The 27,892-nt window shown below is 38.1% G+C and overlaps 1 protein-coding gene and 2 pseudogenes across 1 annotated transcript; 2 read left to right on the top strand and 1 right to left on the bottom strand.

Moving 5' to 3' along the window:
* Positions 1 to 6,829: 6,829 nt before the first annotated feature.
* Positions 6,830 to 12,082, top strand: LOC143864242 (VIN3-like protein 2; annotated as a pseudogene).
* Positions 12,083 to 14,344: 2,262 nt separating this feature from the next.
* On the bottom strand, positions 14,345 to 18,494 carry LOC143864233 (uncharacterized). The gene is made up of 4 exons (XM_077375133.1): positions 17,403 to 18,494; positions 15,331 to 16,937; positions 14,600 to 15,162; positions 14,345 to 14,569 (listed from the first exon to the last, which is right to left on the bottom strand). Exons 1-3 carry the CDS (start codon positions 18,482 to 18,484, stop codon positions 14,714 to 14,716), a joined length of 3,138 nt encoding a protein of 1,045 aa, XP_077231248.1. The 5' UTR covers positions 18,485 to 18,494; the 3' UTR covers positions 14,345 to 14,569; positions 14,600 to 14,713.
* A 7,638-nt stretch (positions 18,495 to 26,132) lies between these two features.
* On the top strand, positions 26,133 to 27,103 carry LOC143864215 (VIN3-like protein 2; annotated as a pseudogene).
* The last annotated feature ends 789 nt before the right edge of the window (positions 27,104 to 27,892 follow it).

The following is a 27,892-nucleotide window of genomic DNA, read 5'->3' as shown; positions in this document are numbered from 1 at the left end:
TGGTCTCAAGGCTCGCAAAGGTCTTGCCTAAAATTATCTCCCAAGAGCAAGGCGCTTTCGTTAAAGGCAGATCCATCACCGACAATATAGCCATAGCCCAGGAGATGATTGTCGGCCTCAACAAGAAGGTCCGAGGAGGCAATGTGATCCTCAAAATTGACATGGAAAAAGCGTTCGACAGATTAAACTGGCAATTCTTACTGGATGTGCTAGAAAGGTTTGGCTTCTCCCTGGAGTGGAGGAAATTGATCATTCAATGCACCCACAAAAGCTGGTTTTCAATAGTATTAAACGGGGAACCCCACGGTTTCTTTCAATCCTCTCGTGGCCTTCGGCAAGGAGACCCCCTCTCCCCCTGCCTCTTCATTCTCGCGGAAGAAGTCCTAAGCAGGGGTCTGGCTGCCCTATTCAGAGAAGGTGGAGCATCCTACTTCCTTAGACTGCGAGGATGTATCCCCATCACCCACTGCCTCTTCGCTGACGACACGATTATCTTTTCGAATGGGAGCAAATCCAGCCTAAAGAGCATCATGTCCTTTCTTTCCTCATACGAGCTAATTTCGGGTCAAAAAATCAATAAATCTAAGAGCTGCTTTGCAGTCTCAGCAAAGACCTCTTTCAGCAGGAAGAGGATCATAGCCAATTCTACTGGTTTTCCCAACAAAACCCCTCCCATCACCTACCTTGGTGTCCCACTTTATGCCGGCCGGTTGAAAACTTGTTTCTTCGACGATCTAATTAGAAAAATTAGATCCAAAATTGAAGGATGGAAGGGTAAGTTACTCTCTCAAGCTGGAAGACTTGTTCTCATCAACCATGTTCTATCCAGTACTCCCATCTTCCTCATGTCAGCCATCACTCCGCCTAAAGCTATCCAACACAAAATCGACAGAATTATGTCAGATTTCTGGTGGGGTAGTGGTGACCATGAGCCAAAAACTCACTGGGTCTCCTGGCACCGCATTTCAAAGCCCAAAGCTGAGGGCGGCTTAGCCACTAAGTCCATGGCAGATCTATGTACCGCATTCAGAATCAAGGCTCTTCATCAAATCCACGCCAATTCCTCCCTTTGGAGCTCTTTAATGCGATCCATCTACTGCAACAACCACCACCTAAACCTTATTCCTCCTTCACAGGGCTGTTCTAAAATGTGGAGGGAAATTCTTTCCGTCAGAGACATTTGGATTGCAAATGCCAGGTGGGTGGTTGGACACGGGACCATCGCGTTCTGGACTGACCTCTGGATTGGCAGCGCCCCTCTTCATACCTTTGCTCTTCACAAAGAATCCATCGATCTCACCGTATCCATTAAGGATTTGATCCTCCCTTCTGGGCGCTGGAACTTGCTGATGCTATGTGACCACCTCCTGCCTGCTATCCTCCAAGCATTGATCATCTCCAAGCCGACCCTCAACCAATCCGATGACAAATTGATCTGGTGCCCCGCCCCGTCTGGATCTTTCACAACAAACTCAGCCTGGAATCTGTGCAGATCTAAAGCTCCACCTCTTGGCTGGGCCGGCCCAGTTTGGGATCACCTTCCGCCCAAAATCAGTTGCTTCCTATGGAAACTCTTCCAAAGGGCCCTCCCTACTGACGACAGAATCAAATCTCGCAATGTCCAGCTCTCCTCCAAATGCTCATGCTGCTCGTCCAGCAAGGAAGAAACTCTAAATCACCTATTCGTCGATGGAGACCTAGCCCGTAGTATTTGGTCAGCATTTGCCAGCCTTTGGAATATCACCTTGATTCCCACCCAAGGGATCTTTGCTAGAATCCTCACATGGTGGGAGGCGGCCGCTAAAAGGAAATCTTACTGTTCTTTTCTCTCCGGCATCTCAGCTTCTTTCATATCCTGGGAAATCTGGAGAGAACGATGTTCCCGGAAAATGGAAGGTAAGCTCAATGATCCAAGTAAGATTCCATGTCTTATTATTGAAGGAATCAAAAGGATGCACTACTGTGATGACTTCCCTAAAGCCTCCAATCTGCTCGAAGACCTCTCTCTTTCCCAAATCGGGATTCCTCCGAACCCTCCCTGTGCCCAGAAAGACAGTTGGATTCTTTGGAAAAGACCTCCAAAAGGTTTTTTTAAGCTTAACATCGATGGAGCTTCAAAAGGCAACCCGGGAGAATCCGGGGGTGGAGGAGTAATCAGAGACCATAATGCCAAAATCATCCTCGCATTTTCCCTATACTACGAGATCGGATCCAACATGGTGGCCGAATCTCGCGCCCTCTTGGATGGGCTTAGATGCTGCTCGGCATTTAAAGTGCCCAAGTTAATAGTTGAATCAGACAGTAAAGTTTTAATTGACCTCATCTTCAACAAAGGCCAAATCCCCTGGGCCATCCAATACCTCTGGAAAGAAATTCAAGACCTTCTTGCTCTCCTCTCCCCTTGCTGCCATCACCAATATCGTGAAGGCAATTCTGTTGCTGACTCCCTCGCCAACTTCGGATGCTCCTCCAAGAACAACACCTTCTACTCCTCATGGGCTAATTTACCTCGCCATTCCAGAGGGACTGCTAGATGTGATGCTGCCGGTCTCCCTAACATCAGACAGTCCAACAAGGTACGCAGGAAAATACACTAGGATTGGTGCTCTCTGTTAGTTGTAGCCTCGGGCTGCACTCGCGCACCTCCCTCCTTCGCCCAATTTTGTGTTTTGTTTTTGTTTTTGGTTGCTAGCATGCTCTTCTTGTAATCTTCCAGGCTAATTGGCTCTGCCTCCCCTGTATTGGCTGGCTTTTATATATTAGCGGTCCGCCCCGGGGCTGTCCAATTTCCGGGTTAAAAAAAAAAAAAAAAGTAGCAGTTTTGATTTTTGATCCTCCAGCAACACCTTACACAGTGTGTTGCTGTTCGATCAAATGTCTAGGGCGATACCGCCAATACCGATCTACATGTGCATTCAAGCTATAAAATCTCAGAAATATAAATTTCTTTTAATAATATTAATATAAATACAATTGCTAGCCATTCTTTTATCCTTTCGCTGCACTCTTAAAATTCTTTCATTCATTACAACTAGTTAATTGAAGCTCTAACAAACGAGCTTGATTAAAAGAGAAATGGTAGAAGTAACCAAAACAAGAGATGAAAATACCTTTGTCTTTTTTTGTTTCCATGCTTATACGTAAATTCCAATTGACAGGATTAACATGGTGAATGAGATGGGTGATCTAGGAAAAAGAGGTACGAGTCTAATCTTCTTTCATCTTTTATATGTGGATGGAGTATAGATTTCTTTGTTTTTATAACATTATCTAAATTATTGGAGTTATTATATGGTGCCGGAGCATAGGTGGTGCGTCAAAAGTTCCGCCCATGATATTTGATCCAACAAAAGCCTCTTAAAAAGTGGGCTACCATTGGATCAAATATCAAGGGCGGTACCACATGCATGGTACTTCACACTAGGGCACCATATAAACACTCGAATAATAAAACTTTTAAACAAATGTACATCAATGCTAGTGCTAAGAATATTAGGGACTCTTTGGATACACTGTATTAGTCGCTATTTATCGATGAGGTTCTCAACTCAGCTCAACTCAACAAAGCCTTTGTCCCAATATTTATCGATGAGATTATTTTAATTTAATCTTTTCTGTAAATAATAAAATTAATTAGAAGCTCATTATTAACTAGATATCATGCATGCCTTCTAAAAATCTTCTACTTCAAGTTTCTAATATTGAATATGGTTGAAGCTATAATAATTAAAGCTCTATAAACAATAAAAGGCAATCCATCTAACCCGATTTCTAAAAGAGTGCTTGCCCACAAAATCCACTTTTACTATCAACAATAAAAGGCAATTACCTCAACCCAGCCTAACCAAGGTAGCATTATCTCAATACGAATCCCTCCCATTTTGAACCTTGGGTTGGAAAGGGTCAACTGCAACCCAACCTGCCTCTAAATCTCTCAACCCTAATCCAACCCATCTAACCTGATTTTGTAAATGGATCCGGGTTTGTTTTGCATTGGCCTATAGTGAAAGCTGAAAAAAAAATAAGGTCAATTAACTGTAAGATTTTAAAAATCACAGTAAAAAAATTTGGGAGACGCAGTTGGATCGAGTTGCCCAAGACCTTAGTCATAATCCAATCGGGTTGTCTTTTCCCAAGCCTAACCCAACCCAACCCATGTCAAAATCCGGATGACCTTGTTGGATTCGGGTTGAGCCCGACCCAAGTTGCACCCGTAGTTACATTTAAGCCACAACTAATTCAAGAGTCAAGACAGGAAATCCAAAACTCGACCGTACCACAACAAGCTTTTAACTTGTCGCAAGCTTTTTTCTAAGCTACCCACATGGGCTATAGTTGTCAATATTGCCACCAACAACTGGTAAACTTTTAAAAATATCGAGTAGATCGTAAGCATCTTGAATCCAGTTTCTTATTTGCAAATAAGCTTAGGGCTCGTTTGGATACCACCTGCATTTGTATTTTGATTTGGATTTGAGTTTTGGATACAAAACACATCAATCATCTTCATGATCATGTTTTAAGAGAGAGAGAAAGAGAGGGAGGGAGGGAGGGAGGGAGGGATGTCTCGCTGCTGCCGGAGCAACGTCGAGGAGCAGTGATGGTGAAGGAAGTTGCCACAAATATTGATTTCCAAATAATGTCTCGCAGAAAAGATTTGAAAATCGGAATTTTTTGCACAGTTGTAGCTGATTTGGAAATCTAAGGATATGATCCAGTTCAAAATATTAACTAAATCCAAATCTTAATCTTGTTGGTATCCAAACGTGGCCTTATTTTAATCTAATCTTATTTGTAAAATATTGGATATTGAGGCCTCTTATGAGCCATAAACTATATGCCATTTCCAGACCATTCAAAAAGAAAAAAGAAAAAAGAGGAAGTATATGTCATTTCCAATGCTGTTACAGCCATTATTTGCAAATAATCATATTTAACTTCAAGACCATTTGCATATAACATTTTCTGCAAATAACTTTGGTGGAGATCCAAAAGAGACCCTTAGCCCATGTTTGGCAACCGTGAATTTGATTTTTTATGGAATATTAGCTTACTAACTGTTGAAAAGGGGGCAAGGAGAGTAGGATCCTACTCTCCTTGCCCGGAGAAAGAGAGAATTGAGAGGGTATGATTGGGGAGATCCTAAGCGGGTGTAGAATAAGGAAAACAAAAACTCACTTTTGAGTAGAATTTCTTATTTTCCCTATCTTCAGCCACTTTTCACCCTCTCCTCACTAATGCATTCCCGCCCAAGTCTCTCTCTCTCTCTCTCTCTCTCTCTCTCTCTCTCCAATTGATAAACCAATATTCCATGGAAAAACATTCATTGATGCCAAACATGGCCTTAGGGCCTCTTTAGATGCTACAAAATTTTATTCTTAAAAACAAATAAGATGAAAAATGATAAATTTCTATTAATCTTAGACAATTACAATTAACTGAAATCTGTCCCTGAGTTATGTCAGTCAAAGATAAGCATAGAAGGAAAAGCTTATGAAAGATAATCCTAATCTTATACCTCAATGCTGAATTGCCTAATCTATAACAACTAACACCCTAGAACCAATTTTACTAGATTTGATATACTAACATAAGTTTCTTTTGGTTTAATCTTATTTCTAAAGAGTATTTATATGGTGGCCGAGTGTGAAGTCCCGTGTGGGCGGTAACGCCCTTGATATTTGTTCCAACAGCAGCCCACTTTTTTAATAGGCTGCGATTGGATCAAAATCAAGGGTGGTACTTTTCACGTACTACCCACACAGGACTTCACGCACGGCCACCATATAATTTCTCATTTCTAAATAGGACATTATGGCTTCTTTGGCTTCCAAAGAGGCCATTAAATATGGCATTGCTAAAACCACTTATAACCATTATTTGCAAACAATGAAACAATCATATTTAACTGAAAACTACTTGCATGTAAGACCATAAGCAAGTAATTTTTACTGGCATCTTAAGAGATTCCTAATAACCATAATTGTGGGAATTACACGCAGTAATCATACACTTTTGGTTAGCCCATCACAGTTTTTTCAACATGATATGGATCATTGATCCATTTGGGTTTTACTATTGATGACAATAGCCTAAAAGTCACACACATATGATGATCTATATGCACACTTAAGTCCTCGAGACCGTTCCAGATAAGCAGGTTCAATCAAACCAGAGAATCAATCCAATTAATTATTCAAACCATCTCTCTCTCTCTCTCTCTCGTATATATATATATATATATATATACACACACGAGAAAAGGAGACCAATATGATACAATAAATATGGTATTGGAATAAGAGTTTGTTTACATTTTTTTGGTTTAGGGGAGGGGATATAACAACAAATATTAGTTAAAGAAGAGTTAATAATAAAATAAGAGTTAATAATAAAAGAGATAAACTCTATATTCAATAATAAAACATAATGCCACAACTGACACGGTAAAGAAGAGTACATTTAAAAGTGTCCAAAGGAGTGTTGACACGTGTGGACATGCGTGTCGTGTCGGACACAACACAACAAGTGTGTCAGCAATAAATTCAAAGTGTCAGCTAAATCATAACAGTAAATATAGGATTGATGATTGGGTCACATTTTTAGGGAAAGATATGAGCGTTTGCATGTTTTCACCTTTCTTTTTGTCATCCCCAACTTGCTTAATAACTTGAATACTGTGCTCTGGTTCTGTTGAAGCTGTCCTTATATAACTTTTATGTCAGGCTAATATCTTGAGCCTTAAGTCTTTATCTTGCTATCTATTCCTTGCTCATCAACTAATGTAGGATTCTGTTACTCCAGCATTTGTGCTTGATCCATCCAAATGATGGAGGGAAAGAGAGAACTTCTGTATGAAGTATGAAAACGGTCACAGGGGGCCCCTAAAATGGTACAGTCATGGAGTCGCCGGGAGCTTTTGTAGATCCTTTGTGTAGAGATGGGAAAAGAGAGGAAGCTGGCTTAACAAAGTCTAAAATGATAGAGCATCTTTTAAAAATTGTATCTGAGAAGCAATCTAAAAAAACATTGACAACAAACACTATGGGTCACACCCTTCCCCACGAAACACCCAAATCTCTTCCCAAAGACATAGGAAGATGGATCACCCATCACGAGTGGCATTGTAACCAACCATTTTCCAGTTGACAATGGCAATTTAATGCACTGCAAAAACTTAGCTTGTAGGGCAATTGTATGGCAACAAGATGAGTTCATGCTCTTGCTGTATATGCTACAAATATGATGATAACAAGGATCCCAGTCTTTGGATGGTTTGCAACTCTGACCGTCTTAATCAGGGCAATTCATGTGGCATATCTTGCCGTATTGAGTGTGCTATTAAGCATGAAAGAGCTGGCATTGCTGAAAATGGACAATATACAAGATTGGATTGGTGCTTTTATTGCGTATCTTGCGAGAAAGTGAATGACTTGCTTGGGTAAAACTGCCTACATGCTTATTTCTTTTTATAATTGTGTTATTAAGCTTTTCTTTATTGTTGGGGTTTGGGATTTTCTTCAATATAAAGACCCTATCGTCATGTGTTGTGTGTGTGTGTGTGAATCTTGGCATCGGTATGCTATTTAACTTCTTTTTTTCTACTAATGTCAATTAGAATAGACCTAGAACGTTTTGTGCCTTCCCAGCATAAAAATGTCGGCCTATTTAGAGGCTATTAAAGATTCTCAAATATGAATATCTGATTCTTGTGATTGTGGTTGTTTCGAGTGTTTGAAGCTGCCAGAGAAATGGTGCAGAGCGGGCAGCCTTAGGCTGCGTACCATATGTTGGTTAAGGCTTCGATTCACATTGTTTGGACTATGGAAGTTGAAAAGGCTTTTATTTATCTACACGAGTCCGTTTTACGGTAAACCCCTTCTCGATGTAAAACCCTTGGGATGGAAGGATGAATGAAGGAGGCTAGCTCTTCTGGCATTTTCTTGGTTGCCAACGAGGAGTTTGTGCCAATATGTTGAGGACCTTTTCATTGCCAGGCACAGTATCCTCCTATCATTTATGGACATGGACAAGAGTGTCGGACACGGAAAACCACCAAAATTTTGAAACGGGGACACGTCTAAAATAGAAAGTATATAAAATCATAGTTTGTCGATATGGATTCGTGTGTCGAGTTTCGACATGGATATGAGTTGTCTTCCATGGCAACATCTAAAATATATAGAAATTGTGACACGAACGTACACATAAAATTATTGATTATTACACAAATATGTGTCCAGACACCCAAATTAACCGACACACCTAGCAATACAATTTAAAAGTGTCCAAAGGAGTGTCGACACATGTGGACATGCGTGTGGTGTCGGACACGGCAGGACACATGTGTCAACTATAAATTCCAAGTGCCGGCTAAATCATAGGTACTTTCCTCTCTATTGGGTTCCTCAAGAACCACGCTGAGAATTGAATTTGATTTTATCATCTGGAAATTTGGATTTGCCAAGGCAACGCTTTCCATAATGAGAAAATTGATGTTAAAAAACTGGGGAAACATGTCTTTCTGTTGATGGTTATTACTGATTGGGCGGCTCTGTCACATAGTTGTTCACATAACTGAATTATGAAGAGATAAAACAAAGATGTTATGTAAATGGTGTCTAACAAATTCTATCATTATACAATATTATATCTATTAACTTTCAAATTGTGTCATTATGCCTTAAAGTTGCAAATTTTGACAATGTGGTGTTTTGGAATTCTGCAGTTTTTTTTCTTCATAACTACTTGTATACAAGAAGGATTTTTCTTATGCTTTAATACATGTGATATGCAACCTTTTGAATTTCTAATATTTGTTTCTACACGTAATATTTGATGCCTATGTGTAATCTACATGACATCTTTATTAGTTCCATATTAAAATTCTAGGTATTTCATACCTTTTTTTGAATGATTCTAGGTATTTCATACTTATTACAAGCTTTTCCTCCTATTAATAATTATTAATGCAACGGAAGAAAATTTCTACTTGAAAACTCTATTACCCTTACACTTGTAAATGGGGAAGCTATACTCATGTTTAACATGTATTGAGTGCTAGTACTTCTAGGAAACATGTTAAATATCCATTTTGTTTTCATTCCAAAAGCTTAAGTAAATTAAATATTTGTTTATTATGTAATTAGAAATAGTGATTTGTATCTTATAATTTATAACTTTTTTGTTCCTGAGTGGTTTAGAGTATGTGAAAATAAATTTCATGTTTCAGACGCATCTCTCTCTTTTTTTTTTTAATTATCATGTTTTCTCTTATTACTGTCACATATTTGTAGTTATAATTTCGAGTATGTATATTATAAATGTTTTTTTGAATTTTTTATTAATTCCATCTAATTTATACGTGTCTTATATCCTCTGTCATTGTATAGAATACCTATATCTGTATTTGGGTCATATATTTAGGAAAATATGGAGTCATATCTCCATTCCTGCGGCCATGTCCATATCCATGTTTGTATTTTGGGTATCATAGGGCAAGCTTCTAATGCTTCAAGGAGTGATTTTTTTCGGGCACTTTTTTTTTTTTTGTTCTTCTCCTTTTGATTTTGCCTTGGGGTTCACCTCGGCCCCTTTGTAGATTTTCCTTGATTTGATTAGTATATCTGTCATTTACCCTTTGAAAAAAGGCTATGATTTAGTTGATACTTTGAATTTATTGCTGACACACGTATCCTTCCATGTCCGACATGACACGCATGTCCATCTGCGTCAACACTCCTTTGGACACTTTTAACTGTACTAGTATAAGTTATTGTGGGTGTGTGGACATGTTTTTGTGTTGAGTCAAGTGTGACATTCTGTTTTATTATTGCATATTGTATTTACCTCTTTTATTATTAACTATTCTTTTATTATAAACTCTTTTAAGCTCTTCTTTGACTAATATTTGTTGTGGTATCTCATATACTTTCTATTTTAGCCGTGTCCCCATTTCTAAATTTTGGGGGTGCCGTGTTCGACACTTCGTGTCCGTGTCAACACGCGAGACTTGTGTCTGTGTCCACAAATCATAGATAAAAGGTTTATTTCTGCTAAGGCATCTGTTAAGTGTGCAGTGTAACCTGGTTAGTTTGGATTTGGCCAGTTTCCTATCTTGAGGAAAGGGATTTTTTTCCTTACAAGTACACATATCACAATCAGTTACTTGAAAAAGTCACTTGGTTTTACTTGACGTTCTTCGTTACATCCTGTTATTAACCAATTGCAATAAAAAATATCGGCACTCGACTATACTAACAGTTTCATTAGGTCGTACTGTCAGTTTTTATGAATGATTATTTTTGTTTATCCTTGTTAACATGTTTCCAAGGAACATCCTGAGGTTGGGTGAGAAGCAAAAAGCGTTCAGTTTAGGATTATCTGTACTTTTATGGTTAACCAGGATAAAGAAACAGTTACGTTGGTTTCTTACGAGGAATGGAATCAATGGATACCTGCACATGGAAAAGATATGTTTAGTTATTGTTTATGCGAGGGCAAAAGAGCTGAGGAACATGCATGTTTACCAATTCTTCCTGCAATCATGTGATGATGTTTCACCTAAATCTTGAAAAAGACCTGTCACATGGTTGATATTGTTTGCTTTTATTGGCCTAGAAGATTTGATATAGTGTTTGTTACCTTTTATTATGTTTCTGTGGTTTTGTTTAATTCCTCAAGACCTTGTTTCAACTTTGAACCATGAACAGCTCTTTTTTTCCTTGTATGACAATCCCGACAGGATTCCCATTGCACGAGAATAATGTATTGCTTTTTGGCTAAATTTTATATGTTACAAGGCATCAGTCTTGTTCACTGTTAAAGGGCTGGGAGGCCTTGCTCTATATTGTAAGCAAAATTTAAACAAAACCTACTGGTGATGTTATTCTTCAAACTTTTTTCTTTGGCGTTTATTAGACTTTGTAAGCTACCTTTGAACCTACTTAATTGCATTTCTGGCTCCTAACTTTGGATTGTTACTACTTGAAGCATCAAAATCTCAACTTTTAGTCGATTGAAAATTCTCGGACAGAAAATGATGTCCCTACCTTATCCTGCTCTTTTTCATTTTGTAACTGTAATACAAGGTGTAGATCACTGTTTAAACACCCTTCCCCTCTTCGTCTGAGTTAATGATTAATTCGTCCTAGTTGACTCCGTTTATATTGGGTAAGTTATTGTCCTAGTGCGAGTTTACAAACAATGGTTGAATGGCTGACCAAAACTCTGCTTTCAAGTCAAACCCTTTCTCGTTTGATGCAGATGCGATGCTGGAGGCAACAGCTAATAATAGCGAAGGATGCTAGACGAGTTGATGTACTGTGTTATCGGCTCTCTCTAAGCCGCATACTTCTCAGTGGAACCAAGAAATACCAAAAGCTACAAGAGATTGTGGATAAAGCAGCAAAGAAGCTTGAGGCAGAAGTTGGGTCTTTAGATGGCACGTGGCATTGTCAACAGGCACTCATCTGGTGCAGAGGTTCAGAAGCTATGTGCTTTTGCATTGGAGCCGCTAGACTCTATACTTTCTGTGTTTTGAAAGTGTTCCCTGATTCTAAGATGCAGGGTATGGATTGCTTGGAAATCCCTATAACATGATAGTATATTTTGCTTGCTCGTAAGGCAAACATGGACAGTATCAAGAAGTCATTTTGAGTGCTTAACATTTGCAGATGCCAGTTTGATGTCTCCCACCATTATCAGCTTCGAAGATGCATCTTCGATTTCTGTTATTGTGGTTTTGGGCTCAGAAAATGCAATATCAGAAGAGGTTGCAGGTTACACCGTATGGCATCAAAAAGCTGATACTACTGACTATCCAGCAGAACCAACCTGTACTTTGCTCATACCAAACACACGATTTTTGGTATCAGATCTTGGTGCTTCCTCCTCGAGACAGGGTTTGAGCTGAAGAACAAGTTAACTGCGCCCTCATCGTGGATGAAAATAGGGTTAAACGAAAGATTGAGAACATGCTCTTAAACCAGCCTTTGTGTGGAAATCGAGTTGGTGGAGAAGGTGACCATCAATCTTTGTGCCGTTGGCATGGTCTTTGATCTCATCCTCAGCGACATGGAGATGCCGCCCGGTATAATAGACGGGCCGCAGGTAAAGCATTCTAGTTCTTGTAGGGATAAAATTGCCATTTCATTTGTTTTCAGCCATACATTTATGGAATCGCTTACATGAAAATTGAATAACTTTTCTTTACATGGGCTATGTGTCTCATCTCATGCAAAAGCTAGTTTTGGGGAAAAATTGTCATTCCATCACATCAAACTCAATCAGAGGATAAAATGACTAGAAAATTTACCCCATAGCGGCATCTAATTTTGAGTCCAGCAGTTCTGTACTCAAAGTCACTTATCAAACGGAATGATATCAGCACAACCATATTTTGATAATATGCATGAACTCACCTTGCTCTATATGCTTAACCTGTTGTTACAATTCCCAAAAAGCTTTAAACTGCATTGAACAGCTGGCTAAAGCACATGTGACAAGTTGAGTTCGTGCCTAAATCATTTAGCTTCTCAAAATAGTGCCTAAATGAACAAAACGCCCAAAATTCTCATGAAAATATTCATGTTTATGATTAAATATATTTACAAAATAATTTGCGAATCTTCGATTAAATTCTTGACATTGCTATTGGATAGGCAGCATAGTAAGCACCGTGACTATCCGATCACAATCAAGACCTCTGACTAGAAATTCGATGTAGACAGGTCATAACATAATATCATAGAAGTTTTTCCAGCTATGAATCTAGCTACTTTCTATGATAGCTAGTTAAGCTATGGCAGAGATCACCATATTTTAACTTTCTAAGGTGGTGGTTTACTGTGTACAAAGTTCACCTACACAATGAGCTTCTCTCATGATAATAAGAATAAACATATACCAGTAGGTATAACTCTACGATACATGTTATATGACATACACGTCAAGATGTAATTCTAGATATGTTAATATATTCACGAACTGGGTGTTACTAAATTACACTAGTCAGAATTAGGACTGTCAATCGGGCCGAGCTTGGGCGGGCCTGAGGTGCTCAAGCTCAGCCCATGTCTATACAACGGGCTTCGGGCCTGACTAAATTAGAAAATTTGCTTGCCCAAACTTAGCCCAAACTCCAAAACAGGCTTCGGGCCGAGTTCGGATTTGCCCATCACCTCTTATTTTCTGCACGAGAAAAGACTAAGGCAAGCATTAAAAAGCCAATTTCATAGAAAGTCATTAAACTTGTTGGCTTTGGCATGTGAGAAAAGCCACACCGATTGATTTTTTGCCAGATTTTGTCTTATTCATTTAATAAATCTGAGGTCGAACTATAGCCTATAGGATATGATGATCCAAACCGTTCATATGGAGTGGGCTAAAGAGGGGCCCAATTTGTATACTTCAACTGTTTGGATCATCATATTAAGTGGGCTGAAGAGGGGCAAAATAAAGAAAGAAAAAAAACCTATTTAATGTCGAACTATAGCCTATAGGATATTAATGTTTAAGTATCCTATTTAATTAATATCTACTGATTTTTAAGGGCATAAAAAGTCTTGAAAAATTATATGGTAAATATATTATCGGGCCCGGGCCTATAACGGGCCGGACGACCCCTGATCAAGCTCAGCCCAAATTAGAGTTCGGGCTTCAACTTTTGACCAAGCTTGGTTTGGCTTGTGCTCATTTTAATTATGGGCGGGCTTTTAGTGGGCCGAACGGGCGGGTTTCGAGCTTGCCCATCCCGATTGACAGTCCTAGTCAGAATAAGTTCTCATCAAATCAGATTATATGAATCATCTTACTAAATTACACTATCAGGATAAGTTCTCATTGAATCAATCAGATTATCTGATTCATCTCAGACAATTCCATTTGGAGATATGAGCATGCATATGTTCATCATGATCTTTTGAGGGATCAAGACAACTTATGTTTATCATGGTCTAAATGTACAAGGAGCAGACTTGCCTGTCAAAGAGTCTTACTTAGTTATGGATTAAATTTGTTTGAGAAAGCCATTTAATTATATTTATTTCATTTAAAAAGAATTACGCCACTGAATGTATACTATTACTTTTATCTTCACTGTTTTTTTTAATTTAAACTGTCCATTTGGAGGGCATTGAAAAATTAACATTTACTAGTAGGTGAGATCATGTGATAAAATTCTTGGTGGGACCTATCCATTTTTGGGTTCTTCCAATCCATCCACTAATATTGTTAATAATGTAAAGTAATCAGCCACCAAAGTACTCATGGTTTACCAGTCCCCACGAGCAATTATATTACAAAGGTGGGTGGGTAATTTAATCTTCTGCTTCAAAGAACTATATAACCTAAACAATTTTACTAGAAAGCATTTTCATTACATAATATGCATATACATCATATGGTTCCATGCCAATAATTTAAGTGATGATTATTATTATGTGCGCAGAATCTTGGCATCAAATTTTTAGCCACCCACCACTTTTTAATTCTTTTTTTTCTCTTTTGGATGAACAAACATAACATTGTTAAAGAAAGGAAATAAAAAGTTCAATGTAGGGGAAACAACCTAGAGAAATTAGAAACCGTGAAAATCAACATTAAGGCGGGACACAACCATCTTCATCGTGGAAGTTGCATATCTCAAGATGAGGGTATGAGAAAATGTTTGGAATGATTCTTTTCCTCGAACCAATCAACTTCGATAAACACCTTAGTCATTACTAAGATAAGATGAACCCTCATGTAAATCTGGCATCCCAGTTTGCATATCTCGATAGATGCCACGTCCGAGATATAAGTCTATGATCACATGCAATTGTCTGACGACATCATCCATCTGCATTCGATATCTTGGCGATTTTGCACAACAAGAGACACCAATTCTGTACATTGAGACCATACATTCATGCATTCTAGGTCTCATATTGCTATGATTTTCATTGTTAGTATTGTTGACAACTGGGACTTCTTCTGAGAGCAATTGTGGGTCAGTGATCTCCATTACTCGATCTGGTAGAGCCATCTTAACGAACTGATAGAGACTTAGGCCATCCGTAAACATGCTATCGGTAGGACTTTTTCCTGTGAACATCTCTAGCAACAAGATTCCATAACTGTACACGTCTCCATGTGTAGATGCCTTTCCACCCATACCATACTCTTTCCATTTAAACATGAATATAAAAATCAAAGCTTTGATCTTGTTATAATGAAAATATGAGATGTTGCAAATTAAAGCTTCATCGCATAATTAAGTTAATTAACGAAAAATTCAGAATTTTTATAAGACAATAAAAAAGAATAAATTTTTTTGAGAAAGCCATTTACCTGGAGCAACATATCCAATAGATCCCTTCATCATCATCGAGCTACTTTTTTTGTTAGGACGATTAGCAGTGGCTTCAAAAATAAACTGTGCTAACCCAAAATCACCTACATGGGCACCCATGTCATCATCAAGGAGAACATTGCTCGGCTTTAAATCACAATGAACAAGTGGTATTTGTCCACGGTGATGAAGATAATCCAATGCAGAGGCCACATCAATGGCTACGTTTAGCCTTTGTATAAGGGTCAAGTTCAACAGTGGATGTTGCCCATCTCTACTTTGATGCAACCACTTCTCTAAACTCCCATTAGGCATGTACTCAAAAACCAAAGCTTTGAAATCATTGCCTTGGTAATCAATACTTGAGCAAGAAGTTAAGATCTTAATGATATTCCGATGCCGAATGTTTCTTAAGGCTTCACATTCGGCGTTGAAGCTCTTCGTAGCTCCGTGTTGTTGAAGGTGGAGAACCTTCACTGCAACAACCATTTCATTGTGGTCTACAAATCCTTTATAAACGGCACCATAACTTCCAGCACCAACCAAATTTTCCAAAGAGAACCCATTGGTTGCTCTAAGGAGCTCCGCATAAGAAAGCTTTAAACATCGATCATCTAAAGATGACGTAACAGAAGGATTCTTTCTCGAGTGTCTTATCCGATAGAAGGTAGCAAAGAAACAAGATGATATAGTAAAGAATAAAACCAAACCGACTATTGAAATTATTACTTTTAGAGAATGAGATATTCCACGTTTCTGATAAACTTGGGCAGGGCATGCTGGCAACTGTAGTTCTAGGATACCCCCACAAAGCTTGTTGTTTCCTTGAACTGAAATCCCACTCGTATTTCTAAAAATCCCTTCTTTCGGTACTTCACCCACAAGATCATTAAATGACAAATTTAGATACTCGAGAAAGAGAAAGTTTTCCATGGATTCTGGAATCTTTCCAGACAAGTTATTGTGCGAAAGATGTAGCTGTTGAATACCTTTTAAATTGATCAATGATAAAGGAATGGTTCCTTGAAAGAGGTTATGATCCATATAAAGGTATTCCAAACTAAGACAGTTGCCTAACGTGCTGGGAATTTCTCCTGATAAATTATTGTATGAGATATTCAATCCCCCAAGTTGTGTCAAGCTTCCAACTTCTGATGCAAGGGACCCTGTGAAAGAATTATGGGATAAGTCAAGGTATATCGATAGAGAGGAAAGCTTAAGAATTTGTGTGGGTATGATACCACTAAGCTTATTTTGACGAAGGGTTAATTTATTCAAATATCCACAATTTCCAAGACTTGATGGAATGCTTCCTTGTAATTTATTTTCAGATAAATCGAGTCTTAACAAATGAGTTATGTTGCCAAGGGAAGATGGAATTTGGCCGAACAGTCCATTTGTGTACAAGGTCAATACTTGCAGCTTGTTAAGCTTTCCAAGTACAACAGGAATAGTACCTGTGAGAAAATTCATCTCCATGCCCACTGCCGTTAATCCTGAGAGATTTTCAATACCTGAAGGGATGCTCCCAAATATCTGATTGCTTCCTAATGTCAGGTATGTCAGTTGAGTTGAGAGATTAGCTATAGAGTTGGGCAGTGCACCACTTATGCTCTGTTTGGTTGCCGGGTTTTTTTTGTTCCTGGGTGTTTTGTGGGAGAGTAAGTTAAATTTTGGTCCCATCCCATGTTTGGTTGCCTTTTAGCACCAGGTTTTTTTTAATCCCACTCTTGTAATGATTACTTGTGGGGTGAATTTTTTAATCCCACTTTTGTAATTATTGCCTTTTCATCCCATCCCAAGATAACCCCAGGAACAAAAATAAACTCAGGAACCAAAAATAAGCTTGAGAAGAATTTTTTTCTACCCAATAGTTCAAGCAACCAAACAAAGGTTTTTTTTTTTTCCCACCATATCTCCCAGGGTATTTTTTTCTCCCACATAACCAAACATGGGATTTTTATTTTACCAGGATACTTCCAGGACTTTTTTTTTCCCACCTATCTCCTAGGGTATTTTTTTCTCCCACATAACTCCCGGGAACAAAAAAAACCCGGCAACCAAACAGAGCATTAAGTAATTGACTGCCAGTTGTAGTACTCGTAAACTAGTACAATTGGTTAAGGAAGTGAGAAAAATCATGTCGTTGGATTTGCCTCTGCTTCCTAGCTGATTATGTCCGAAGCTAAGAAAATAGAGATCTTGAAGGCTTCCCAAATTCGTAGGCAATAATCCACTAAAGCTATTGGTACCAAAATCAAGATATGAAAGTCGTGACGCATTAGATAATGAAAGTGGAATGGCTCCTGTGAATAGGTTTAGATCCATGAGAAGCGCTTGTAAATTAGGAAGAGAGAGGCCCAGGTCGGGCGGAAGGCTTCCATGCAAATGGTTATCCGCCACAATGAATATAACTAGAGATGAGAGATTGTAAAGCGAGGGAGGAATCATACCAGACAAATTAATCGCTCCGAGTTCAAGAGATTCTAAGGCTGCTAGTCGTCCGAGCTCATACGGGATGCTTCCTTCCAAACTATTCGATGTTAGCTCTAACTGGATAAGTGACGAAAGGTTCCCAAGCGTAGGTGGGATTTTTCCTGTGAGGTTATTATGTATAAGGTTTAAGAAAGCGAGCCGAGAGAGTGAGTGGAACTTGTTGGGAACTCCGCCAACAAAATTATTGCAACTTAAATTCATGGCTGTGAGTTTTGGGCAATGGGCTGTTATATTGGCCGGTATTTCACCTTGATATGAATTAAGGCTTAGACTGAGATAACGCAAATGGGATAGACGACTCATGTGTGGGGAGATTTGACCATAGAATTGATTGTTTGTGAGGTCAATTTCATTGAGGAAGGTGAGATTTGTTATGTGGGGAGTCATGGGTCCAACTAAGCCTTGATCGGCGAGGTTCAAGGCAATGACCCTTTGCGGATGGCGACGACTGCATGTGACTCCCTGCCATTGGCAGAAATGGAGAGAATTGTTCCATGAAGTCAAGGCGCCCTTAGGATCAGTTATTACATATTTGAAGGCGAGCAAAGCTAGTCGATCGGTTTCGTTTCCTGTGGTGCCAGATTGTACTGATAAGAAAAGCAGAGAATGGAGGGTGACATGGAAGAGAAATGTTGAACTCAATAACCCACAACTCATTTTATTGGGAAGATCCATGGCAAGTGAAAAGAATCCCTGTAACTCTTAAAAAGCAATAGATTCATCTTCAAACCCTTCTATTTATAGGGGGGAGAGAGAGAGAGGGGGGTACATTTTGATTTTCTCTCTGCACTGTACTTCTACTGGCTGAATATGGGTCGATGATCATTTTTCATTTCGTAAAACACATACAAAAATCGACTGTTAAGATTTACGTGGGCCCCTTCACATTAGATAATTTTAAGTGGGCCGGACGGGCTTTACTTGACTTAGCTGCCGTCCAAATGAGGGGCCCTGTGCAATGGGTGCAGAGATTCTCCTAGATTTCATGAAGAAACACCGTCAGCTGACTTTTGCATGAGACAACAGCCACCTCAGATTAATTAAATGAATAGGACAAAAGCTTGTGAATAGTGAGCCTATGTGTCTGTTCTCTTATGCAAAAGTAAGCAGTGGAATGCCTTATTTTCAGGCTTTCAAACATTTAAATGGTCCAAACAGAGAGGAAGCTCCACTTGTCATAGCCATCAATGTTCAGTGTATTATATAAGGCGTTCAAACTAACTAGGATTGCAATCGTTTTTTTACGCTTCCAAAGATTTAAATTATGTTTGACCAAATATTATATAAGGCTTGTTTTGGATTTTGAGAAAGCAATGGTCCAAACAGAGAGGAAGCTCCACTTGTCATACCTATTAATATTCACTGTATTATAGTAATTTTCCTAGGGTTCCATTTCTTTTGAACCTATTTTTACTGTCCAAAACCTTCTAGTTGTGAATATTATTTGTATAAGACGTACCGGCCCATGAATATCGCTGCTACGGAGCAAAACAAATTGAATTAGTCTTGATATATCCGCCCCTTTCATAACATCTATTTATAATAAAAGAAATCCTAAAATCTAACTTAAGGCTTAAGCAACTAATCGTAGCCGTCCATCTAAAATAACATAAATAACACCTAAAACTTGACTAAAACTTACCTAAAATAGTAATCCCATAATAGACACTTACCATATCCTAAAACTGCCTATAACTTAGCCAAATCAAGTCCAAATCGCATAATCTTGGTCTCCTTAGATAGGTAATCGAAAAACCTCCCTAAAAACACCAAAATTAGGCCAAAAGAACAAGATTTGATGCCCTAAAAAAATACCTCAAAAAAAATGACGAAAATACAATTTTTTTTTAAAAAGAAACTTTTCCACGCCAACGAACAAAGCTATTCTTGGTGATTTCCGTCCGCAGCAGACATTTACCTCATTTCGATGATTAATCCAATAAATGGAAAGGCATTCGAAATGAAGGATATTTCTCTCTCTTACATAACTAGGAGTGTAGGATTTTTTTCACTAATACCTAGGTCATATTTATATTGAACACAATTAGGGTTTAAGGGTTTAAGAAGGGAAGAGGGAAGAGACTAGAGAGAGAATCGTCATGAAAACGAAAACCGGCAAAATGAAATGTTGTTTATGGTTTTGAGTAGGATTTTAAAATGTTATGAAAATACCACTCATGAATAGACAAAAATGAACAAAAATATCACTCCAAAATAATTTCAGACCTTCGATATGGGGCTAAATGAAATGTTGTTTATGGCTTTGAGTAGGATTTTAAAATGTTAAGAAAATACCACTCATGAATACACAAAAATGAACAAAAATATCAATCCAAAATAATTTCAGACCTTCGATATGGGGATCTAATGGGCACAGTTGGATCCGGCTGTTGTGCCCAAATCCTCTCCGCTACCATTCGGATCTTTTGGATCCATTGTGCCCGCTCATTTAATAAAGCGGATTTTTGTACAAGTCCCCTTGTAATGAATATAAATTACACTTCGTTCCCTCCCTAAACACAAAATATCAAGATCTCTATCCTTCAATAGCCTACTTTATGTGAAGTTTTTTTTGTTCGACTAACTCTAAATTTTTAGAGCAGTGGTGAATTCAACTCCTTAAAGGATGAATTCAACCCCTTGAACGGAAATGGTTAAGTTTTAATGGCTCTTGGAGTTATGCTTGCTCCTCCATCTGATAAATATATCCTAACAATTCTATTTCAGGGGGTGAATTTATCACTGCCCAATTTTTATTATTCTTAAAATACCGAAATTAAATAACCCACCCTCTCTACGCAAATTAAATACCCGTCTCTCTTCTCTCTCTCAAATATTAAACTATCCAATTGGAATTTTAGATAGATGCCAAGACAATTTAGAAGAGGGGGAAATAAGAAGCATCCAACGAATACATAATGATCTTCAAAATTCAAGATAGACGAGTCCTTGATCATAAGCTGCAACGTAAAGAATGTCTAAAGAGTTAAATCCCACACAGAGATAAAGAAATTGCTAATCAAAGAAAAATCAATGACCATCAAGGACTCAAGCATGCACGAACGATCAAGAAGACCCAACTCTCTCAAATTAGTTCTAAATTACTGTGCAAGTAATTCGCCCTTTGCAATAGACTCTGACATTCGGATTATCCCAATGGAAGGCCTCCACAAATAAAATACGGCTCAATTCAATTCCAAAATTTTTCTCAAAACCCAAAAGACACCCCAACCTCGATATAAGTACACCTTAAAAAACACTATATTTTCCAGACCTCACTCAATTCTCTCCTGATTAGTGGAGAGGTGATGTTAAGGTCTTCCCTCTTGGATCGTAACATCATCCCCTTACCCTATTTCGTAATCCCATAGTTATGATCAAGATCTAGGATTGATTCTCCCAAAAGACCAATGTACCGACTCTAGGCAATAAGAGTTTGCCATTTCACTTCCTCTATGTGTATAATCTAAATGTGTCCGGATGGAAGATTTCTTCTACAAACTCAAGAATGAAGTAAAATATGATATTATTCCCGTCATTAGAGGGTGTATAATCTTAATTTTTATTGCATCACCTATCCACGATATGTTCATAATATCGATGGTCTGAGTCATCCTATATCACATTAGAAATTTTACGTGATTGGAATCCCTAATGATGGGTTTCCGGTTACACACATTCATTGGATTTTGTGTTGATCTGTCTGTTTCCAATTCAAAATAATTTTGGACATAAAGATATGAATCCATGGACACATTTGAATCTAACGTTTGTGCCCATATCCTATCCATCAACGTTCCAATCTTTTAAATTAATTGGATTTGGATGCATTAACACCCCAGAGTTAGGTGTCAACAATCTCCAAAGTATTTTGTGTAGGAAGATAATATTGATACTCACTAAATCAGATAAAGTTGTAGGAAGAGTGCCGTTGTTCTATTTCCAACAAATCTCAATTTCATCCCTCCGGGAGAAGGGGAGGAGACAAATCTAGAACTATTCATCAAAGATGAAGAAGTGCAAGAAGCCAAGCACAAATGGTCAAATTGCCTTGTGGGATACTTTTTGGGTAGATGACCCTATTTCATCACTCTGAAAGAAAACCTCTCTCGTAGATGGAACCTCAAAGTAGACCACCAGATGTTTACTTTGGAGAAAGGCTTCCTCCTATTCAAGTTTTCCAACTCTGAGGATTGCACTCGTTTTCTCGAAGTCCCCAGTCACAACTATGGTGGTAGGCCATTAATCCTCCAAAGGTGGACACCCAAAACTTGCCCTCGAGATGAAACTGCCATTGCATTTTCCCCTTTCACGTTACTTACATGTAAATTTGAATTGATAAGATTAACATGCTGAATGGATTAGGTCAAAGGAAAAGATGTATGACTCTAAATTTCTTTCCTCTATATTTGGGATTGATAGATTTCTTTGTTTATATTTTTCCATTATCTCAACAATAAAATCTTTATACAAGTGCAAATAAATGCTAAGAGTATTAGGGTCTCCTTGGGTGCATTGTGAATTAGTCTATATTTATCTGCAAGAATATTTTAACTTAATTGTATTTCTAAATAATGACATTAGTTAAGAGTTAATTATTAACTAGATATCATTTATGTCTCGTATAACTCTTTTATTTCAATTTTGTAATTTTGAGTACAGTTGGAGCTCTAATAATTAATGCCGCTATAAACAATAAAAGGCAACCCATCTATTGCGATTTCCAAAAGGCGCCTTTGAGCTAGAGATCACCAACTAAAAATTCACTTTTACCATCAACAATAAAAAGCAATTACCTCAACCCTAGCCCAACACAACGTAGATCTCAACCGTAACCAGACCCAATCTGAGGCTCGGATTGTAAAGGGTCAATTGTAACCTAACCAACCTCTCAATCTCTCAACCCTAATCCAACCCATCTAACCTGATTTTCAAAATTGGTCGGGGTTAGTTTTGATTGGTGTATGTCGAAAAAACTTAAAAGATACAAAAAAAATAACTTTAAGATTTTTGATATTGCAATAAAAAATTTAGCTGACAACTATTTTGCGTGTAGAAAATTTCATCGTACTACACCATCTTGACAAAAACGTCAAAATGATGCCATTCTAAGTTGTTTCTCGATGATAACACAATTTTCGAGGAACTTTAATTCCTTATACGACGCATGGAAAAGACTCAGATTTTCCACATCTAGGGGATAATGCAAAAAACTGTAGAGAATATGGAAACAACGAGCGAGGTTTGTAGTAGTGGGATCCAGCGATCGACACATTCTCCGCAATAATCAGGAATCATTATCTTTTTTGGCAAACATAAGAAGACATTCCCTATCACCCGTCACCATCATCAAGGGATCTTCGTCGTCAACTTTTGACACTATTTATCAAATTGTTAGAAATTTGGGGAATTCAATTCTTTTTGGAAATTGTTTTGTAATCAAACACATATCGATGTTTAATCTATATACGTTTGAGGGGGCGTGGTAGAATATGTGGGATCCAATGGTTGGATTCGGTAAGTTCTCACCGTTGGATCATCTTGGAGGAAGATTAGGTAAGTTGGGTAAACAAGGCAACTAGATAAATTAGGCAAGTGGATTAGAAGAGGCAAGCAAGAGAGATTAGGAAAGTAGATTTGATTTGGTAGATTTGATTAGGATTATTTCCTTCTATAAATATCTTAATTCCATTCCATGTTTATAAAGTAAGTGCTCTATATAAGCACACATTCATCCCTTGTAAAAGTATCCAAAAGTTTAGTGAAATCTCCTAAATTTATCAGAGAAATAGATGATTACTCATTTTCTTCAAAATAGAAAATTACAACTTTATTTAATCCTAAGAGGTGAAATGCAACTTTTCTAGTTAATAAGAATCCTAGCTAAATATCCTTCTTACCTACAAAATACGTGAGAGTCGTAGCTAATGGCAGGAATACTACATAATATTCATTTTCTAACTAGGTAATATCTAATAAGAAGATAAGTGCTAAAAATAAGATAAATAGTTCGCATTACTATCATTCGGCATTACTAGAAACAACCGCGCTCTTCTCCTTGTCGAAGCTCTTTCATCCGTCCGAGTGTTTTAAAGTTTCGTCTTCGTGCATCCATTTCCGGCATCAAAACCGACTTTGAGGGCATGTGTGGACGTAGGTAATGTTCTTTCTTGGAAAGTTTTGGTAATGTTCTTTCTTGGAAAGTAAAACTTTCCAAGAAGGATTTTTCTTTGGAATTTTGAACTCTGAGGTTTGGTTCACACACTTCAATTTTCTAGGCTTTTAAATTACTGTTTGGCTCACCTCCTTTAACTTTCTGGAATTGATTGAGGAAAGTTTTATACGATGAAAAACTTTACCTACATCCAAATATGCCCTTTAGGATTCTTCGCTAGCAAAATCCTTTTCTGTTTGCAACTTCCATGAAAAGGGAGTGAGTTACTGCACATTCGTTACCGTCCAATACTTCTCATTATAAGGAAAAATTATGGGAAAAATACATTTACACCCTCTCAACTTTCTGACACATTCGACGATGACCCTATAGTTCCAAGTCATCAACTACACCTCCTGACTTTTCAATGGGTTTTTTTAACGTGACGGAATGGACGAAAACGAGGAAATGCCTATAATGCCCATGTCGTCTTCTTCATAAAATTCCTCAAAATTAGGACTTTTACAGCTGAAGGATAACCTCACCAGGAAACCTCGTCGTGAGGGTAGCAATCGAAAAAAGGGTATTTTTGTCCTTCAAATATTAACCCAGGTTAGTTTGAGCAATTCCCTGAGGTTAAAGTGACGGCCCGTCAACAGAGGGGGGTCTACCTTATACACATTGAAAAGTTAGGGGGTGTAGTTGATAACTTTCAAACTGTAGGGTCATCGTTGAATGTGTCACCAAATTGAGGGGGTGCAACTTTATTTTTCCTAAAAGTTATATCTCCACCCATACCGTAGTGGGGACTCCATCACACCAGGTAGGCCCTTCCGTTTCCTTTATTTGCAAAAAGAATCTTCTGCTTTGACGATTTGCAAATAGAGTAATCAAGTTGGTTGAATTTTGCAAATCAGGTTAGTCCATCGTTTTGGGACTAAAACAATAGATTTTATACGGTGTAAGCCCTTATAGTCCCTTATTTTTCAAAAAGTACTATACTGACCACACTATAGGATGATCCAAACCGTCTAGTAGGTGATGGGCCACAACGTAAGTCGGTTGTACCCAAAAAATCATTTTCCATAGGATGATCCCAGCCCTCCGATCTATAGAGGAACTGCTAGTTATGGGAACCTCTATAGATCTGAGGGCTAGGATCATCATATGGAAATGATTTTTTGGGGAACAACCTATTTTCGTTATGTTCCATAACATTGACGGTTTGGATCATCCTATGGTGTGGTCCTTACAATACTTTTTGAAAAATAAGGGACTATAAGGCTTACACCCAATCATATCTCACAAAATAGAAGTTTTTTTTTTTTTTTTGGTCTCTTCACGTTACCAAATTTGTCAAATTGTCTGTCCAAGTACAAGGTAATTCCAACGTCATATCTCCGGCCGTTATCTTGAATCTAGAAGGTTCTTTTTTTCCAAACAAAGCAAATTACCAGAATTGTTTTGCAAAAGCCTCAAATTGATATCTCCACCCTGTCAAAATGAAGAGAAGGGTGGAGATATCACTACCCTTATGATTTTATATAAAATGACACCTTCTCTTCTCTTGTTTTCCACGTTAGGGCTGAGAGAGAAAAAGCGATGAAGAAGAAGAAAAAGAGAGATGGAGTCGTCTTGAGAAGGTGAGGAGTTATATTCTTCCGTATTGTGTTCTTTTATTCTGACTGATAGATCTAGGGTTGTTGGTATTCATTTCTTTAACTGTTTTTCTTTATCCTGTCCTCTGATTCTCATGATAATGATGTAAATCTTTTGGCACTGTTTAGATTAAAGGAAGTTTTTTCGAAAAGTTTGGAAAATAAACTTTGTTTTCACCAGAAGTATTTCTTGCAATCCAAACAGGGCCTTTGTGAATCACATTAGATCATAAATAACTTACCTCATGAGATTGGATAAGAAACCAGGTTATAATAAAAGAAGAGTTAATAATAAAAGAGATAAACTCTATATTCAATAATAAAACATAATGCCACAATTGACATGGTAAAGAAGAGTACATTTAAAAGTGACCAAAGGAGTGTTGACACGTGTGGACACGCGTGTCGTGTCGGACACAACACAACACATGTGTCAGAAAAAAATTCAAAGTGTCAGCTAAATCATAACAGTAAATATAGGATTGATGATTGGGTCACATTTTTAGTGAAATATATGAGCGTTTGCATGTTTTCACCTTTCTTTTTGTCATCCCCAACTTGCTTAATAACTTGAATACTGTGCTCTGGTTCTGTTTGACTTCTTGTTGAAGCTGTCCTTGTATAACTTTTATGTCAGGCTAATATCTTGAGCCTGAAGTCTTTATCTTGCTATCTATTCCTTGCTCATCAACTAATGTAGGATTCTGTTACTCCAGCATTTGTGCTTGATCCATCCAAATGATGGAGGGAAAGAGAGAACTTCTGTATGAAGTACGAAAACGGTCACAGGGAGCCCCTGAAATGGTACAGTCATGGAGTCGGCGGGAGCTTTTGTAGATCGTCTGTGCAGAGATGGGAAAAGAGAGGAAGCTGGCTTAACAAAGTCTAAAATGATAGAGCATCTTTTAAAAATTGTATCTGAGAAGAAATCTAAAAAAACATTGACAACAAACACTTCAGGTGACACCCTTCCCCAGGAAACACCCAAATCTCCTCCCAAAGACATAGGAAGATGGATCACCCATCACGAGTGGCCATTGTAACCAACCATTTTCCAGTTGACAATGGCAATTTAATGCACTGCAAAAACTTAGCTTGTAGGGCAATTGTACGAAAACAAGATGAGTTTTGCGAGAGATGCTCGTGCTGTATATGCTACAAATATGATGATAACAAGGATCCCAGTCTTTGGATGGTTTGCAACTCCAACCCTCCTAATCAGGGCAATTCATGTGGCATATCTTGCCGTATTGAGTGTGCTATTAAGCATGAAAGAGCTGGCATTGCTGAAAATGGACAATATACAAGATTGGATTGGTGCTTTTATTGCGTATCTTGTGAGAAAGTGAATCACTTGCTTGGGTAAAACTGCCTACATGCTTATTTCTTTTTATAATTGTGTTATTAAGCTTTACTTTATTGTTGGGGTTTGGGATTTTCTTCAATATAAAGACCCTATCGTCATGTTGTGTGTGTGTGTGTGTGTGTGTGTGTGTGTGTGTGTGTGAATCTTGGCATAGGCATGCTATTTAACATCTTTTTTTCTACTAATGTCAATTAGAATAGACCTAGAACTTTCTGTGCCTTCCCAGCATAAAAATGTTGGCCTATCTAGAGGCTATTAAAGATTCTCAAATATGAATATCTGATTCTTGTGATTGTGGTTGTTTCGAGTGTTTGAAGCTGCCAGAGAAATGGTGCAGAGCGGGCAGCCTTAGGCTGCGTACCATATGTTGGTTAAGGCTTCGATGCACATTGTTTGGACTATGGAAGTTGAAAAGGCTTTTATATATCTATTTTACTGTGGGATTCGATGTAAAACACTTGGGATGGAAGGATGAATGAATGAGGCTAGCTCTTCTGGCATTTTGTTGGTTTCCAATGAGGAGTTTGTGCCAATATGTTGAGGACCTTTTCATTGCCAGGCACAGTAACCTGTTTCCTCCTATGATTTGTGGACACGGACAAGACTGTCACGTGTCGACACTGGCACAGAGTGTCGGACACGGAAAACCACCAAAATTTTGAAACATTGACACGTCTAAAATAGAAAGTATATAAAATCATAGTTTGTCGATATGGATTCGTGAGTCGAGTTTCAACATGGATATGAGTTGTCTTCCATGGCAACATCTAAAAATATAGAAATTGTGACACGAACGTACACATAAAATTATTGATTATTACACAAATATGTGTCCAGACACCCAAATTAACCGACACACCTAGCAATACAATTTAAAAGTGTCCAAA

Source organism: Tasmannia lanceolata, unplaced genomic scaffold (genome assembly GCF_043159265.1).
Source record: "Tasmannia lanceolata isolate RefF3 unplaced genomic scaffold, GAP_Taslan_0.1 ptg000003l, whole genome shotgun sequence".
In the NCBI taxonomy this organism is placed as follows: Eukaryota; Viridiplantae; Streptophyta; class Magnoliopsida; order Canellales; family Winteraceae; genus Tasmannia; species Tasmannia lanceolata.
This window is presented reverse-complemented; position numbering and strand designations above follow the sequence as displayed.